The 19,883-nt window shown below is 39.3% G+C and overlaps 1 protein-coding gene across 4 annotated transcripts in view; it reads right to left on the bottom strand.

Annotated features, from left to right (window-relative positions):
• The window catches only part of LOC127572741 (multiple C2 and transmembrane domain-containing protein 1-like), a 409,900-nt gene that overhangs the window by 196,782 nt on the left and 193,235 nt on the right, over positions 1-19,883 (bottom strand). For all 4 annotated transcript variants that reach the window (XM_052020315.1, XM_052020317.1, XM_052020316.1 and 1 more), the window contains one exon: positions 13,526-13,706. In XM_052020315.1, the coding sequence (XP_051876275.1) occupies positions 13,526-13,706 (181 nt within the window). The remainder of the gene's footprint in view (positions 1-13,525; positions 13,707-19,883) is intronic.

The following is a 19,883-nucleotide window of genomic DNA, read 5'->3' as shown; positions in this document are numbered from 1 at the left end:
AAATGTAGGACATTAAATAGCCCATAGGATTAAACTGGGAAAAAGTGAACTAAAAATGAAATGAAACAATCAACGAAAATTAAAAAGAGCCAAATGTACTTTATTCTATTCTACTTAACAAAAGTATACACTTGTGAATAGCTTTTCCAAAGACAAAATGTCTCCCCATTCATTTCAATGGAAGCCTGTTTCATTAAGTGTGTAATAATATGGGTAACTGTCTTTGAGTGGATAATTTTATAGCTCAACTCTCCATTCTCACCAGTGCTAATGGAAATCTGTTAATTGTTCATTGATTTATTAGTCTATCTCATGTAAATATCACAGTCTGAGCTCTTTAACGTCTTAAATTTTATTCTGACTGTAAATACATGAAAGCATTCTTGTAAATTAGTTTTAATACAACTGCACATACTACGTTCAAGTACTTCTGTTGCGTGTAAATTCCAAATTCTTTTACATTCCCTTGAGAATGAGATGTATTTGTAAAATAATGGAAAAGCAGCCCCATACTGAAAATATCTAATGTATAAAAGAAAAATAAAAGACATAAAAGAAAGTGAGAAATAGTTGTGGAAATCTTGTAAAATAGATGGGAAGGTATTAAAGGATTAACTCCAAGGTCAGGACTGTTCACATATTTATGGAGCTAATGAAAGATTTAGGTGTGTGTCTTCATGTGAAATTTAGGTTAGCTTGGAAGTCTGTGGGAGATTAAATTAACTCAAGTCACAAAGTTGGAAGCATGTATCAATATTAATGCAAGTAGTGATGAATTTTAAAATTTACAAAAGTCAATGAGTTTACTATATTTATTAAGTTGTGCTGTTTTCACTACATGCACTACAGGTGGATGGTCACAATCTTTTTCCCAGGGTAGGGGAGTCTAAAACTAGAGGGCATAGACCTAAGGTGAGAGGGAAAGATTTAAAGGAGACCTGAGGGGTAAGTTTTTAGGTGGTGGGTATATGGAACAAGCTGCCAGAGGAAGTGGTAGAGGTAAGTACAACTCAAACATTCAAACATTGAAAAGACATTTGGACAGGTTCTCAAATAGAAAACATTTAGAGGGAAATATGTCAAATGCAGGCAAATGGGACTAGCTAAGAAAGGTACCTAGGTCGGCATGGACGAGTTGGGCCATGGGGCCTGTTTTTATGCTGTATAACTGTATGACTCTATGCCTCAAAAATGGAAGACTGCAATTTTGAAGAATTTATTAATTGAAAATAAGTATTTTTTTGCATTTTAGACACTAGTTAATTTGAAAATAGAAAGGTTTAAGTTTCCATTTCTTTAGCACTGTGACAGGTCCCTAATTAATGCATTGCACAACATACATACCAAAGTACTAAAATGGCAATAAAAGATTAGTGGCATATTTCCTGTAATTTTAATGCAACCTATTACAACAATATAATTAAGGTGCACCCTAATGAACATATTACACTGTGGAAAACTTGCATGATATAATTTCCCTAAATATGTTATGTAAGAAAACTAAAGCTAAAAGAATAATGCCACAAAACTAAATCTCAAAGTCTTGCACAAAACAATACTGCATTATCCAGATGTATATCAAACCAAAGATACTTATGCCACTAAAGGAAGTCCTTTGGTCAACTAAGAACTCTTGCCCTGCAGTCCTCAAAAGTTTTCATCCAAGGAATTTTTAATTGTGATAAAGATTTGCACTCTTCGACATTTTCAGGCAGTGCTCAGAAACCTCTGGGTAAGAAATATATTCTTTAACTATCCTCCAATCTTTCTACCAATTCCCTTAGCTGTTAACTTATCTGTCATGAGAAATGGGTACTTTAATCCATTCTTTCCAGGCACCTTTTTAAATTTGTACTCTCCAATTAAATCTCCACTCAGCCTTCTCTGTTCCAAAAAAAAACCCAGGCTAGATAATTTTTCCTCAGAGCTAAATTTCTCCCACTCCTGGGAAAATAACCGTAATTCTTCTCCGTATCCATTTCAGTGCTATCATATCCTTCCTGAGATGTGGTGTCCTGAACTATAAGGTGTAGCCTAACAACTCTACCATAATATCCTTGTTCCTAACTTCATGCCATATGGAAATTACTCCTTACGCCTTTGTTCAGCAATTACTTACCTGTACTAAGACCTTGAAGAATCTGTGAACATTCGGGTTTCCAACACTGTACTTCAAAAACAAAGGACAGTTACCCCCTTCCCTGCCCCATTACTGTTTTATACAATAACACTTAGAAGTAAACCTACATTTGCCTACGGTTATTCCTTGATGCTTTTTGCAGCACTCAGCAACCTCTGAGCCTTAAAAATAGACCCATTTAAACCGATTGTTTTATGTACAAATCACAATGAAAACCATTTGGTATGCTTTTTTAATGCAATAGCAACAATTTTCAGTGGAATTCCCATCCTTTAAAAAGTTAAGCCAGGTGTTCCATGCATGATTCACCTAGATGACATTTTCTAGTGTTGTCTTTGCACTTGATGTTCACATCAACTTGCATGACACTTATTTCTGCTTCAGTGACAGAAATTGGAGCAATAATGTGCAAGCTACACCTTCAGTTAACACTTCCAGAAAATCAAGGAGCAAACTCAGAGTATTAGCTGGGAAATAGGCATTAAAGGATCCTGACTGGGACGTTGCTGTGTGCTATCTGCACGTGCCTGCCTCAGTTTTCAATGCTATACACGCTTACCCATATTTCCATCACCTCACAGCAGCCTTTTATGCTGATAAACTACGGCTGCCACATCGAGAGTTTTTTAAGACTGAGACTCACTTGCCTTGATACCTAATGGGAAAGGTGCAGCATCTGCAACAGCTGCCAAACCTGCACAGGTACCGTTTTAGTGCAGCAATGTGAATGAAAACCACCCTGAAGATTATTTTTTAAAAAGGCATCATTTCAGAACTTTGCTTTTTTTTGGTGGCCCACTAACTGGGTGTTGGGGAGAATGCAGCACCTTTTAGTGAAACAGATAAGGGCAAAATACTATTTCTAGGCATTGCTCCTTTTCTCTGCAGGTGAGGAAACCTGTGCAGGGGATCAATTTAGTAGAGATAAGCTGATTTTCCCATTTAAATACTGACCACCCCTTATTATACTGGACCACTGGCAAATCCACTGACTGTTCTTTCTAAAGCCTACCCTGTCTACAATGTACAATCCCCGTACAATGTCCAGAACTGACTGAGACAGTGTTCTGAACAAATTCATTGCTGTACCATAGTGTTTATCTTTTATCCCTCAAATTATGAGCCTTAGCGTCATACAACTTCACTGTTGTTAGACAGGTGGGGGAAGATGGTTGTATTGCCTGTAACTGAGCTGTGAAACCTGAGAAAAGTAACATAATGGCAATCAGTTTTTGTTTCTAGTGACGGCTGCTCATCTGTGGATAGGTGGGTTGATTATTGGTTCACTTCAGCAGTTTCCCCCTATCTGTTCCTTCTGACTCTGTGAACCAATATGCCATACGGTTATCTCTGCTCCACATTTTGGTTTTGTCAAAACAAAAAAGTCACCAGGATGTTTTCCCACGTAACAAGTGAATGCTCCCAACGCAAAATTGAATTGTCATGAATATGGTAGGGTTGTAACCAAGTTACTTTTCAACCAAGGCCTGGAATCTGGGTGGTGAAAATCACCATGTGACATCCTCAGTTATTTTTTAGATTAATTTTGGGGGGATCTGGGTGTCACCGATAAGGTTAACATTTATTGCTCATCTCTATTTGCCCATGCATCGTGTGGGCTACTAAGCCATTTCAGAGAGCATTAAGAGTCAGTCACATTGGTGGATCTGGTGTCACCTCTAGGCCAGATGAGTAGGGATGGCAGATTTCTTCCCTGAGGACATTAGTGAACCAGACGAGTTTTTACAATAATCTAGTAGTTTTTGTGGTCATCATTACTAATGACTAATTTTTTTTTTAATTCCAGATTATTAACCGAATTTAACTTCCATGGTTGCCACAGTTTGATTTTGATATCAGGACTCTGGTATTTTTTAGTCCAGGCTTCTGTATTACTTGCCCAGTAATTTAATCACTGCGTTACAATTATCTGCACACTATTTTCCTTCAATACCCGGATGAATCATACAGTAAACTAAAAGGTCACAGATCAATGTATCCTGGAGCAGGCCTTCCTGGAACTACCCACAATTACTGCAAAAAAAGCTGTTAGGAAGATGTTAGAATATGGGAAAGGAAGCATCCCATTCTGACTTAGTACTAACTAACCAATTTTTCCATTAAGTGCAGTCCCATTATACAGACTGTTGGCAAACCACATGTGCACACATTCCAGGGTCCCTCTGTTCCTCTGCTGCTCACTATCCAACCATCTATTGTGTATTTCCTTTCCTCATTTTCCTACCCCAAATGCAATATTTAATGCTTCACTAGATTGAAGTCCATTTTCCCCATTTGAACAGTCCCTTGATAGTTCCCTCCAGTCTACAGCTTTGTTCCTCACTTTTATACAGCCATCCAGTTTTCGTACTTCAAACTTTTTATTCACACGGTTTATATTTAAGTTTTCATCACTGATATATTACACATAAAAGGAGGATCCTGGCACTGAGTCCTACAGTAGAAACAACTTCCTAGTTACAAAACAGCACTACGCTTTGCTTCCTGCTACTGAGCTAATTTTTAATCCAATTTACAAGTGACCAGCTTCGCTCCCTAAAACTGTCCTGAAGTGTTCCCTTTCCAATTACTCAGATATCCACCTTACTGGTACAGTATGCAACCTTTAGTGTCACGATTAAATCAAGTGAGGACTATGTCACGGCAGCTACCTGTTTTGATTTTAGCAATACAAGTGTTTGGACCTGTGGAAATACCACAAGGAATGAAAAGAATTTTTGTCTTAACGAGCTTGCTTACAGCGTTAAGCATTAAGAAAAATCAGCTCCTTTTCCTTCTCATCTTGCAAGTGGACCTACTTTCTAAAAGAATTTATAAAAGCACAGGATTAATAAATTGCTGGGCATTTGGTTGATTATTAATTCAGGGGACCACACTTATTTGTGGAAAAGGCTGAAGTCCAGAAAAACCATTTGATCTGAGCCAATTTACTTTTATAGATGTTCATATATTTACATATAAGTACAATGCGTCAAAGGGAAAATAACACAGTAATTGTTACTGAAATATTGGTTTACTTAATCTTGAAGCCAGAAAGTGTGCTTGTGTTATGAAATATATAGGCTGACATGAAGTAAGTGTCTATACTTCGATAAAAACAATCAATCAAAACAAGGTAGGAACAGGGATGGGCATAAGTGAATGAATTAAAAGAATGGGACTTCTTAAAAAATATATATTTGAAGGTACCATTTGCAGAGCATAAACAAAGTTTGCAGGACTGACATGGCATTCAACTGGTTTCTTAGTTCGCTACTGATAGCTAATGCAGGAAATAAACCTGATGAAAAATTCCCTAACGGGAAGGATCCCTCTTTAAAAACATAGTCAGCAATCATAAATGTGAATATTGGAGTTAAATGAACAGAAAAGGAACATTTCATAGTTATTTCTGACGTAAATATGTCTGTTAGTCGAATGATTTTAGCTTTAAATCAAGTTCCAGGAATTTTCTTTTGGTCAACTTATCAGTTGTACCAAGTTTACAACCAAATTCACAACAAATTAAGTTTGCTAAAAGTTCAGGCAAACAGCCACAGAAGTTATCTTGGCATTATCTCACTGCCTTTCCACCAAAATATTTTTGTATCGTAAATATAATGGGAAAAAAGCCTCTAATTTGGAAAGAAGCACCAAAAGCACTAAACATTCAAAATATTTCAAAAAAAACTTCTAAAATTAATTTTATAATGTATACAGTTTGTAAATGCAAATACATTTCAAAAATATGTTTAAGGAGCACATTTGGAGATCTACCATCTCTGTAACATGTGCAAACTGTGAACTGGATTTGAGTAGTACTCTTTAGGCTTCACAACTTCAATGAAGTAAATTATCACCGTGAACAAGGTTGAAAGAAAAGGGAATTAAAAAAACTCTTATTCCCTGACAATGAAATAAAATTTGTAAGTCATGTCACATTTAATGGTTTTCTGCAGAAATGCTCTCAGTACCCTGAGGGTTAATTACCATTTGGATTCTCAGTTTATGTTTGACTGGTGACTTAATTCATTACAAATTGTGACAGTCTTGGTTTGTTCTATGCTCTACCGCTGCTGGAATAGGGCACACTATTTTTGTGTGAAATATCTGCAGGTTCACCAATTTTCTATAAATTGATTATTTATCATGCACCCCTTCCCACCATATTTTTTTAAAATATTGGAATCCCTATAGTAGATTATTTTTTTTCCTCCTATAAATCCTTTCAGACCTCAATAGACAGAAAAGATTGAAATGCTCAGGAGATGATTCCTCTTTATTTTTTTAATGAAAGGCTGTATAATAAATTTTCTGTATGGCAGCAGCTGTCAGCAAAAGCTTTCCAGTTCAGGTCTATTATGGGAGAAGCAATACCCTATCCTATGGCACTGAGATACACACAGGGACCAGCTCTGATTGACAGCTTGTCATCATGACGTCTTATTCCATCTCTGTTATGGAGAAAATTAATGTCATGCCACCAGCCTTATGACTTGCTGTCATCTTATAACTGCTCACCTTTTATCAATGCTCCAAATAACATTTCAAGCCCATCGTCTCACAGTGGACAATTCGGTCAAGGGACATTAAATCGGACGACTGTGAAATGTCATAATAAAAATGGAATGCTAACAACTTCTTTCTAAACTAGCTTGACTGAATTTAAGGAGTGACAAAAGGGAAACCAGTGGTTTCATGCTCCCATTCCAAGGAGGTCACTAAATCGCCTTCAGGCAGCAATCCATTAATGTGCATTAAAGAAAATCAAGGGATATTGCAAGAGGTTTCTTCACATTAATGACATGAATTGAAATGTCTATTTAATTTGATGCATTTGCACATTGGTTACAAATGGTTAAATTACTGTAATACACTCATTTTCCAGGCTAACTCAACCTGATAGCAGGGTCACGGCTGCAAATAGTTCTCAGCTTTGCCAAATGATTCAAGTAATTTAAGCAAAAGAATCACAGGCACCCCCCGGCCCCTCCCCACTGCCCACCCGCTAAGCTTTTACATTACTTTAGAATTTTCAAAACATTAGCACTGAGGAACACCACTTTTTATTCTTTCACTGCCAAACTTGTTCTAAGTATTAAAGCCACATTAAAAAGAGGTCATATTAAGGGAATCTGATTCCTTGCATCAATTAATGTAGTGAAATGTCAATGTGATTACAAAGTGGTACTTGCTTCATGTGTTCACGCTGACATTTACAGTAGAATTATTGACGGATGGTATATCACCCCCACCTGAGAAATCTATAACAAAATTTGAAAGGTATCAATGAGCCTTTCATTACCTTGCAAAGGCATCACATATTTATGATTTCTGCAAGCCTAGCAGGCTGCTGACTCAGAGTCGACAGCAAGAAGAAACTCAGCAGTGAGTACAGCAAGTGCCCTGTTAATCTATTTGAACAGCAATGTAAAGCATTTGTTATCCATCCACTGACTGCCTGATAAGATAGGTCTTTATTAAATTTGGTTATCCAGTGCATGTCTGTTAGGGATGAGGATATTTTCATATAATATCCACACTTTTAAAGCTCAGTCAACTGTTCCTACTCCCATGTTTATGGGCCTAGTGTACTTGTATTCAAATAATGGCCCGCATTTCAAAATGTGAAGTTTTATTTTAATTGCAGGACATTGTCACTGTTTCTGTGGAACCTTGGTACATTGTCTTAAGTGAAATCCAGTGTAATAGCTCCTCTCTCTGCTCGTTCTGTAAAACTGCAGAGAGTGAGCTGCACTTCAGGTAAACTGCATTTCAGTATTTAATCAAAAATATTTTCATATATAAATATTCATATGTCAGCATGCTGGAGAAAAATATTTGAAATCAAATGCACAACATTATTCAGTGGTGGTTCACAGGCTTCCACAATTATACATCATGCCTCAGCCATTACTATGCCACCACAGCCAGGTATATTCCTTTGGGGTGTAGGCAAAAAGTACAAGTACTTAGTCCGAGCCAATCATACACAACTCCTTAATGTTCTTCACAGAATTTACCAACTGAATTGTTCTCTAGGATACAGTTGGTGCATGGCACACAGATAAATGGGAGAAAATGTTCAAGAGTGTTAGCTGAAGAAACAATGACATACTAGTTCTTTATGAGATGTTATTTTATTCAAGTCTTTTTCAATTTAATTTACTCATAGTCTTCTCTCTCAGCAGATCCCTGGACACATACCATTCAGACCATTTATTGGCATTTATTAACAGCTGAGATGTTCATGTTTCAAGAAGGATGATCTGCTACGTGTTCCAGCCGCAGCTCCGACCTCAGAGTAGGGTGACTGACGGCCTTCTGAGTTAGAAAATCCCAAAGGTTCATTACACTCTGGGTAAAAACAAAATCTTTTGTATTGTGAATGGTGTACCCCTTATTTTGACACTTTGATCCTTGGTTCTAGATACTCCAGCCATGGGAAACATTATCCCCGTATCTACCCTGTTATAAACTCAAGTACAGGCCTAGTCTGTCTAACCTATACTCACCTGACAAAATTCACCACTGCAAGAATCAATGTGGTGAACCTTTGCTGCACCCCCTCAAGCACGTCTGACCTCTACGTGCTTGTAGACCCACCAATAGAGAAGTTAAATGCTTCCTCAGTCAGGACAGCTCAGGATGCCAGCAGTGCTAGTGAGGTCTCATTGAAACGTACCGAATATTGAAAGGCCTGGATAGAGTGGACGCGGAGAGGATGTTTCCAGTAGTGGGAGGGTCTAGGACCAGAGGGCACAGCCTCAGAATAGAAGGATGTCCCTTTAGAACAGAGATGAGGAGGAACTTCTTTAGCCAGAGGGTGGTGAATCTGTGGAATTTATTGCCACAGACGGCTGTAGAGGCCAAGTCATTGAGTATATTTAAAGCAGAGGTTGATAGATTCTTCACTAGTAAGAGTGTCAAAGATTACAGGGAGAAAGCAGGAGAATAGGGTTGAGAGGGAATAATAAATTAGTCATGATCGATTAGCGGAGCAGATTTTGCTCCTATGTCTTATGGTTCATGTTTCATGAACAGAGAAATAAAAGGTGACTGCACTCCTTCACCATAAAGCTGGTCTGCAGTCATAGCCGGTGAAGCCTGCAAGTCATTGCCATTTTGCAGTGGTCTGCCGCACATCTGCACTTGAGCCACATTTGGACGGCACTTGAAAAGACAAGACATAGAAGGATATGGACTTAATGCAGGCAAATGGGATTAAAGTTGATAGGCAAAATGGTCACATGGAGAAGGTGAGATGAAAGGCTCCTTTCTGTGCTGTACAACTCTACGACTCTATGAAACACCAAGAGCTCTGCAGTCTTTGGCAGAGTGAAGATTTGTGATGGCCTACTGTACATCACACAACTTTGTCATCTGGCTAGATGCTGAACCATTGAGAACTAAAAGAAGAAGAATGAAAGAGGCACCCTGGACAGTCCCAGCTGACAGGATGCAGGGGACGACCTATCTGACAGCATAAACAGTAAACACTCAGCCTCTTAAGCTCCAGAGAAAGAAGTCCCAGCCTCTCCTTATAACTCAAACTCTTCAGTCTCGTTAACTTGCTTGTGAATCTCGTCTACACCTTTTCCTGACATCTGTCCTCCGGCTGGGCAACATGAACTGCACACAATACTCCAAATGTGGTCTCACCAATGACTTGTACAGTTACAACATGACATCCCAACTCCTGTACTCAATGCCGTGTAGACTGAGAAAAATCAGATGGGAAAAGGAAGATAGAGTTCATAGAGTGCTTTTGGGATAGAGTTTAGAACAGCACTTTTTGGAGTCAACCAGAGAGCAGGTTGTACTAGGCCTGGTACTATGCAACTAGGTAGGATTAATTATTGACTTCATAGTGAAGGCTGTCCTTGGTAGCAGTGATCACAATATGACTGAATTTTACATTCAGTTTGAAGATGAGAAGAATGGATCCCAGACTAATACTTAAATCATCAATAAGGGCAACAATGAGAGCATGAAGGCAAAGCTAGCTAAAGTGAACTGGCAAATTAGATTAAGAGAGTGGTCAATTGGCATACAGTGGCAGACATTTAAGGGCATCTTTCAGAACACACATGCCAATGAGAAAGAAAAAATCCATGGGGAGGACCCCGGTCCGTGGCTGACTAAAAACATTAGTTAATATCAGACTTGAAAGAAAAAGTATAAAATTCCACAAAGGTGGATGACAGGTCAGAAGATTGGGCAGAATGTTGAAAAAAAATGACTAAAGCATTAACGAAGTAGAAAAAATTAAGCATACGAGATAAAGCTAGCCAGAAATATAAAAACATATAATAAAGGGTTCCATAGCTATTTTAAAAAGAGTTAACCAAGTAACTCTTGAATCTGTAGAAAATGAACTAATAATGGAAAAAGGTGGCAGACGAGGAATATTGTACCAGTCTGCACTAGAGAAGATAAAAGATAAGATATCTTTACTAGTCACACGTACATTGAAACACACAGTGAAATGCATCTTTTGCGTAGAGTGTTCTGGGGGGCAGCCCGCAAGTGTCACCATGCTTCCGGTGCCAACATAGCATGTTCACAACCTCCTAACCCATTCATCTTTGGAATGTGGGAGGAAACCGGAGCACCCAGAGGAAACCCACGCAGACACGGGGAGAACGTACAAACTCCTTACAGACATTGGCTGGAATTGAACCCGGTCGGCTGGCGCTGTAATAGCGTTACGCTAACCACTGCACTACTGTGCCTGCCCATCTCAGCAATAGCTGTAAACTGGTAACCGGAAAAGAGGGAGAAACTCAGGAAAATTACAATCACCAGGGAAAATTGTTGGTGCTGTGGCTGAAAAGTCTTTGGTTCCTTATGGATTGAATCATAAAGGTCTTAAAAGAAATTACTGAGATGGCTGGTACTTTGGTTTTAATTTTCCAAAATCCTCAATTCAGGGAAGGCTCCGTTTGATTAGAAATGAGCAAATATAACTTCTTTATTCAAAAAAAGGGAGTCAGGGAGCAGAATCCTACGGTTCAGACAGGTTAACATCCATCACGTGAAAAAGGTTAGAAGCTATTATTACAGACGTTGTGGTTGGGCATTTAGAAAAAGTAATCAGGCGTAGTCACTGGGTTCTGTGAAAGTGATCTGGCTACTTAATTGATGTAGTCTGAAGTAGTAAATTGTGCTGTGGATAAAGGGGAATCAGTAGATCTACTACACCTAGATTTCCAGAAGGCATTGAATGAGGTGCTGCACCAAAGAATATTGAGGCAAATAAAAGCTCATAGCATAGGCCGTAACATATGGGCATGGATAGAGGACTGGCTGGCTAACAGAAAGCAGAGAGTAGACATCAATGGGTCTTTTACTAGCTAGCAAGATGAATCGAGTATTGTGCCACAGAGATCAGCGCTGGGATCTGCAATTCACTGCTGGATATAGAATCAATCAGTAGCTGCAAAGGAGAATTGGGTAGGAACTTGAGAGAGACTGGTTGGCACAATGGTACGGCAGATAGTGCTGCATCCATACAGATCTAGCAACCTGAGTTCAATCCTGACTTTGTGCTGTTTTTGTGCAGTTTGCATGTTCTCCCTGTGACTGTGGGTTTTCCCTAGATGCTCCAGTTTTCTCCCAAAGATACGTTGGTAAGTTAGTTGGCTGCTGCAAACTGCATAGATCGGTGACAGGATAATTTGGCGGGGGGGGGGGGGGTGGAATTGATGGGACGTGAGAGAGAAAGACTATAGGGAAATAAATCGGGGAATAGGACTGATGGGATTGTTCTGAGAGCTAGCATTGGTACAATGGGCTGAATGGCCACTCTCTCTGTTGTAGGAGGATATGAAAGATGAAAAATTACAAAGCTACATGCAAAAACTGGGAAAATAGGCTGATAGGAATGCTTTCCCAGGAGCCAGCACAGACTCAGTGGGACAAATAGCTCCTTCTGTGCCATAACAATTCTACATTTCCCAAAACTTATTATCTTTGCTTGGTCTGTTGTAGGCAAATTGATCATGTTTTATGGCTCATATTAATTATTTTGTTAAAAACTTCCTTATCATTAGAGATTTTTAGTTCTCACAGGTCTTTTTTATAAACAGATTTCCTCTGGAAAATCCAAAACTTTACTTGAATAGTGAACTGCTAAATTTGATTACTTAACTCCACAATACAACAGTTATGTTGTGGGAATACCAGGATTGTGTGGCAAACTGGATTAACCTTGTTTTTTTATTTCTAACTATACCATTGTTGCTATCTAAAAAGACAATAATATTAAAGTAATATAACTGACCAGGATAGATACTGTACAGGTGAGTAACTTATGAGCTCTGATTCTGTACAGATGAACTATGCTTCTTGTTCTCATCCAGTAAAGAGAATCAATTCTTTAGTTATAATCCTATACAGATGTGCTATCCTTGCAGTTCTGTTAGTTTCTGTCCAATATCTGTCTAATTTCTGTGAATTTCTAGCTTCTTTTCAAATAATTGAATTTACTGGGTTTAAGATGTGCAAAGATGTTTAAAGAATGAATGAAGTATTATTCATATCTGTTGATATTAAAAACTTCCTTATTATCAGAGACTTTTAGTTCTCACGGTTTTTTTAATATACAGATTTCCTCTGAAAAATCCCAGACTTTAATACAATAGTGAACTAAATTTGATTACCTCATGAATGTGAATTTGGGAATCCTCCTAAAACCAAAAATCAAGTGCAAAGATGCCCTTCAGTTATTCCTTTATATCAGCTCACAGAGTACTGAACATGTTGTGGCTTCACAAATGCATTGCCTTACTGAACACAAGTCAATTTGGGTTTTTATACTACAGCAACAGTTGGGTAGAGAGTAAGAGCATGAATGCAGTGATAATCTCCTGCAGGTAAGCAAAGGCCGATTCAGGTCACACACTAAGGCATTGCTGTAATAAAAAGAAACCATACATTTCCAACCATTTTTGATTATCATATTATTAAGTGACTTTTGCAAAAACAATAAGCATAGGAGTTCTGAAATTCTGCGAAGGTCCTGGGGAAAATGATTGCCAATAATACCATTTCTTAGCAGGTTCAACCACTCTCCCACGAGAACTAATTTAACTTTCAATTTCAATAAAATATCAAACAAGGATTTTGATGAGAGTTTGATGTGTGTTGCAGAACTGTGTAAATCATTGTGGATTGTTATCTTCCTCAACTGCATCATTTTAGCTTTAAATCTTGGCATTTTAGCAACATTACATATAAACTCATTTTTTACAGATTTTCTTTACATTAACCTCCCTCACTGATACTCTCTTGCTTTTTTTTATACTGTTAAAAATAAGCTTTAAATTGATATTAAGATTTAACTTTAATGTTGCTTACAAAAAATAATCTGGTAATACGTACATATCTTGCCATTATTTTACTCCATTCTTCGTTGTTGTCCAATGTGATGAGATCAGAATCATTGACAGGAGCAGTTGCTGTCAGAGTAACCAGTAGAACTATGTGACCTTTTCCTTCTGAGAGGGCAAGGTCCAGTTTGTGTGTATGTTCCTTACTTAGGCCTGGTAAGTCAATTTGACATCTGCAAGAAAAAGTGTAAAATAATCAATTGTCCATCTACAATACCTGACTGTGGAAAAAAATATTTCAGTTAAGTTGTTGCTTTTGATTTTTTTGTCCTTTTCTTGTCTAAAAATGGGCAAGAAGCAATTAAAACTTGGAATAAAACAGCAACTGGAAATACTCAACAGGTCAGGAGCATCTGTGGAGAGAGAAACAAATTTAACATCACAGGTTGATGACGTTTCAAAAGGACACTGACCAGAATCATCGACTCTGTTTCTTTATCCACAGATGCTGTCTGACTTGCTGTTTCCAGTGTTTTCTGTTTTCATTTCCTACTTTCAACATCTGCAGTTTTTTTTTGCTGTTCGATTAGTTAAACATCTGGCGTCAACCATACGGTCTACATTCCAACCTCCAACCACTTGAAGGCAGACTTATGGGTATGCCCAGAATTTTATTTTGATTATGATTAGCTGTTTGTTGTAGGCCCCAATTTCAACGTTCAAGCTGACCAATTACATTCCTCCAAATATTGAGCGTGCTAGCCATTGTTGAAGACTGTACGCAATAGCAAATTTTTGTGGGATTAGGATCTACAGGTATGAGCACCACTCAATTTTCCAGTCTAAAACCAATCCTTTCTCATCTCATAATCCCAGTAACCACTTCAACCTTACAATAGGTCTTACGTGTGGCCAGGTCTATCAAAGGGCTAGCTAATTCTCCTTTGCAAAAAAAACTAGTGGGGTGAGGGTAGGGAAGAAAGGCAGCATGAAAAGGGTTATTCATTTGCTGCCTGGAGCTTGCTGACATAAAAGTCATGGGATTCAAGCCTGGAAGAGGTTTGAGCTCCCAACTGTCACGTTGTATTGGTATACAGGTACATTGTCAATACTTTGTTCAATGACACTTAATTTGAATATCTACTCTCAAATGCCCTGTTAAAAATCATAGTCAAAATATGTCAACAGGTACGGCAATCAGTATGGCAAAATATCCAAACTTTGGTTAATTTCTTGTTGTTAAGCATAATCCTAATTACATTAAAGAAATATTGTGTATAATACTGCCATCCCCAAATTACAAGAATGGAGAGTTTGACAATTTCTGACATTAAGATATGTAGGTCTGATAATTCTGCCTATTTGTTCATGAGTATTCACAAATGCTATTAGCTGGCGAGAAGGGCAATGAAAGTGGTAACATCAATATAGTGAAAAATATGCCAAGCTTGCCAGGCACATGCTACACGTTACATGTTACAGAGTGAAAGCAATTAAAAGCATCAGAAGTTAACTGCTTGATCAGAAACATTGATTAGTGAAATAATAAACAGCAGGGTTTTCTCCATAAATTTGTTTTGTATGGAAAAGACACAATTAGTGATTCTGTGTAAGAGGTTACAATCTCCTTCTTCTTAGGCAGTCCCTTGGGATTTACTTGATTCCACTCTAGTTTCGTGACTGATGACGTGACTAAAGAGACTCTACCACAGATGGGTCGAGATGTATGAACAGAATGGAACAGAGGGTTATTTGGGTGGATGGGTATTTTGGGCTGGTGGGTAGTTGGGAGATGGGCAATCCTTCTGTTATACATGTTGGGTTGCTGATTACTCCTAACACGTGGACTCGAGGTTCTCAATGCCAACCTGAACACTTTTCCACTCTGAGCTGTCGCAGGCCAGAGATTCCCAGGGATAAATAAGTTACTTCTGGTTGGCATCAGTAACCAGTGGGATGTCACAGGGATCACTGCTGGGGCCTCAACTAATTATTATTTATAATGATGACTTGGATGAAGGGACAGAATGTATTGGCGCCAAATTTGCTGAGGATACAGATATAGGGGGCTTTGCAAGCTGATAGTAGGATTTAAGGGCCTGCAAATAGTTAAGTTAACTGAGTAGGCAAGTAGTTGACAGATAGAGTGTAATGTGAGGAAATATGGTTATTCACTGGACAGAAAAATGATAAGCAAAGTATTATGCAGCAACATTTTAAAATATTTTGATACAAAGGCATTTGGAGGTCTTTGCGCATGAAACAAAATTATTGGTATTATTGGTACAAGGAATAATCAGGAAAGCTGATGCAATATTGGCCTCTATTGCTAGAGCTGTAGAACATAAAAGTAAAGATGTTTTGATGCAACTTTACAAATCACTGTGAGACCAGACCCGGAATACTATTTAAATTAAATTTAAAAAAAAAATTTATTTACAGCGTGGTAACAGGCCCTTCCGGCCCAACGTGTCCGCACCGCCCATTTCAAACCCCCATATTAACCTACCCGTACTTCTTTGAAATGTGGGAGGAAACCGGAGCACCCAGAGGAAACCCATGCAGACACGGGAGAACGTACAAACTCCTTACAGACAACGACGGGAATCGAACCCCAATCACTGGCGCTGCAATAGCGTCGTGCTAACTGCTACGCTACCATGCTGCCCACTATGTACCGTTTTGGTCTTCATATTTAAGAAAGGATGTGCTGGCATTGACAGCACTGCAAAGAAGGTTCACTAGGTCCATTCCTGAGATAAAATGGTTGATGTATGAAGGTAGTTTGAGCAGGTTGGGGCTTCACTCACTGGAGCACAGATCTCATTGAAACATAAGATTCTGAGGGAGATTGACTGGGTAGAATCTTTCCCTTTAGTGGCTATGTCAAACTAGGAGGCATAACTTCAGAATAAGGGGTCATCCATTTCAGAAGGAAGCGAGGAGGAATTTCTTCTTGCAGAGAGTTGAGACACTTTGGAATTCCCTGCCTCAGAAAGCTGTGGTGGCAGTCATGGAATATATTCAAGGTGAAGATCGATAGACATTTAAACTACAAGGGAGTCAAGAGATATGGGGAGAATCCAGCAAACTGGTAATAAGGCCAAGACCGGATCAGCCATGATCTTACTGATGGTGAAGTCGGCTTGAGTGGTAACTCCTGTTTCTGCTTCTTGAGTCCTTATGCTCATATCTTTTCCTCTAGACACCAGGCAACCTCTTCCTGTGAAACAGCTTGGAATAGGGTCAATTTTCACAAAAAGAACAAACAAATAAACAAAGCAGTATTTATATGAACATACAAATTAGGAGCAGGAATAGGCCACTTTATCCCTCAAGACTGCTCCGCCCTTTAATAAGATCATGGCTGATCTGATTGTAACTTCAATTCTGTATTCCCAGCTACCATCTGCCCCCTTGCTTGTCATGAATCTGTCACTGTCTGCCTTAAAAATGTTCTAGGACTCTGCTTCCACAATCCTTTGTGGAAGAGAGTTCCAAAGACTCAAGACACTTTGTCAAAAAAAATTCTGCCTCATTACTTTCTTAAATGGCCAACCCCTTATTTTCATAATTCTCAATTCTCCCACAAGAGGAAACATTCTCTCCAAATCCACACCGTCAAGGCCTCACAGGACCTTGTATGTTATCCTACTTCAGGATGTCCCAATGCAACTTGTAGAGAATTGACTAAATTTTGAAGTACAATCCCTGCTATAATAAAGAGAAGCTTCTTAGCTGATTTGTACACCACAAATTTCCATAAACAGTAATGAGATGAAGGCCAATTAATGGCTGACAAGAACACTGGTGGTGGAGGCCACCAGATGTCATGTCAACAACAGTTGATGTTGAGCCCCTTCAGCAGTACTTGAGGCACAAGGTCAGGAAGAAAAGGCTGATGGTTGGATTGGGAATCAGATCAGGACCTCAATCAGGATTTGTCAGGGTTCAGGTTGGGGGAGGCAGAGCTGTGGGGAGTAATCAGGAGCTGGGGTGTGCACCTCGGAACAATAAGACCCAATTTCAGATGAATGAAGCCATCTTCATTATGCCAGGTATTGTTGCCTTTATCCTATGCCCTCGGATTCACTGATGAGTCCATTTATAGCGCGGCGGGGGTTGAAGTCAGACGTATCAGAATCTGACCTCTCACTCTTTGCTGACTACTGCGTTTCAATGCACAGGTGCAGAAATCAGAGATGAGCAGCACTCCGAGAAGGACGTTGTCAGTGATTGCCCATAGAATCAATTACAGTTTACATTTCAGTCTATTATTCATAACACTGAGGAAAGGTACATTGTTCTTTGCTGTTTTGTTCTCAAGACATTTTATATCCTCTGCAAGAGAAAGACAGGGACAAATTTGTTCTGACAATTGATGTTCTGACAATGGAGCACTGCACAGGTGCCTGCCTAGACCTTATAGTCAAATCTCTGATGTGGAACATAATCTTCTGGAAAAGTGACAAAGTTCTACCACTGAGCCAAGCCCAACACATCAATTTTTGATCCTTCTCTTGGGGGCACACTAAGTTTTTGATTAATTACCTAATAACTGAATAATTAACTGAACCAGTTATGGCTCATATCATAGTTACGTACAAGTGATTAACCTTTAAAACTTCTTCATTCCATAAGATATAAGACCATAAGACATAGGGAGCAGAATTAGGCCATTCGGCCCTTCAAGTCTGCTCCACCATTCGATCATGGCTGATTTATTTTTCCCTCTCAACCCCATTCTCCTGCCTTCTTCCCTGTAACCTTTGACACCCTTACTAATCAAGAACCTTTCAACCTCCGCTTTAAATATACCCAATGACCTGGCCCCCACAGCTGTCTGTGACAATGAATTCCACAGATTCACCACCCTCTGGCTAAAGAAATTCCTCCTCATCTCTGTTCTAAAGGAACATCCTTCTATTCTGAGGCTGTGCCCTCTGGTCCTAGACTCTCCCACTACTGGAAACATCCTCTCCACGTCCACTCTATCCAGGCCTTTCAATATTCGGTAGGTTTCAATGAGATCCCCCCTCATCCTTCTAAACTCCAGCGAGTACAGGCCCAGAGACATCAAATGCTCCTCATACATTAACCCTTTCATTCCTGATATCATTCTTGTAAACCTCCTCTGGAGCCTCTCCAATGCCAGCACATCCTTCCTTAGGTACGGGGTCCAAAACTGCTCACAATACTCCAGATGTGGTCTGACCAATGCCTTTAAAGCCTCAGCATTACATCCTTGCTTTTATATTCTAGTCCTCTCAAAATGAATGCTAACATTGCATTTGCCTTCCTTACTACCGACTCAGCCTGCAAGTTAACCTTTTGGGGAATCCTGCACTAGGACTCCCAAGTCCCTTTGCACCTCTGATTTCTGAATTTGCTCCCCATTTAGAAAATAGTCTACGCCTTTATTCCTTCTACCAAAGTGCATGACCATACACTTCCCTATGTTGCATTCCATCTGCCACTTCTTTGCCCATTCTCTCAACCTGTCCAAGTCCTTCTGCAGACTCCCTGCTTCCTCAACACTACCTGCCCCTCCACCTATCTTTGTATCATCCGCAGACTTGGCCACAAAGCCCTCAATTCCATCATCCAGATCATTAACATGTAATGTGAAAAGTAGCGGACCCAACACCGACCCCTGCGGAACACCACTAGTCACTGGCAGTCAACCAGAAAAGGACCCCTTTATTCCCACTCCTTGCCTTCTGCTAATCTTCTATCCATGCTAGTACCTTTCCTGTAATACCATGGGCTCCCATCTTGTTTAGCAGCCTCATGTGCGGCACCTTGTCAAAGGCCTTCTGAAAATCCAAGTAAACATCTACTGACTCTCCCTTCTCTATCCTGCCTGTTACTTCCTCAAAGAATTCCATCAGATTTTTCAAGCAAAATCTCTCCTTAAGGAAACCATGCTGACATCAGCCTATTTCATCATGAATTTCCAAGTACCCCGAAACCTCATCCTTAATAATGGACTCTCACATCTTACCAACCACTGAAGTCAGGCTAAATGGCCTATAATTTCCTGTCTTTTGCCTCCCTCCCTTCTTAAAGAGTGGAGTGACATTTGCAACTTTGAAGTCCTCCGGAACCATTCCTGAATCTAGTGATTCTTGAAAGATCACTACCAATGCCTCCACAATCTCTTCAGCTACCTCTTTCAGAACCCTGGGGTGTAGTCCATCTGGTCCACGTGACTTATCTGCCTTCAGATCTTTCATGTATAACTTCCATTTATTGTCCATTATTCATAATATCCATTCATAGAGAACGTTTTTGAAAGTTACCCCATAACATTATGGATTTTGTGACCTACCAGACCGCTTCACAAGGTTGTAAGGCTCAAGGACTTTCAATCAAAGTGCTTTTTTTATGGTTTATTACAGATATACTTC

The sequence above is a fragment of the Pristis pectinata genome, chromosome 7, assembly GCF_009764475.1.
Source record: "Pristis pectinata isolate sPriPec2 chromosome 7, sPriPec2.1.pri, whole genome shotgun sequence".
Classification (NCBI taxonomy): domain Eukaryota; kingdom Metazoa; phylum Chordata; class Chondrichthyes; order Rhinopristiformes; family Pristidae; genus Pristis; species Pristis pectinata.
The sequence above is the reverse complement of the archived record's forward strand: the minus strand, read 5'-3'. Positions and strand labels throughout refer to the sequence as shown.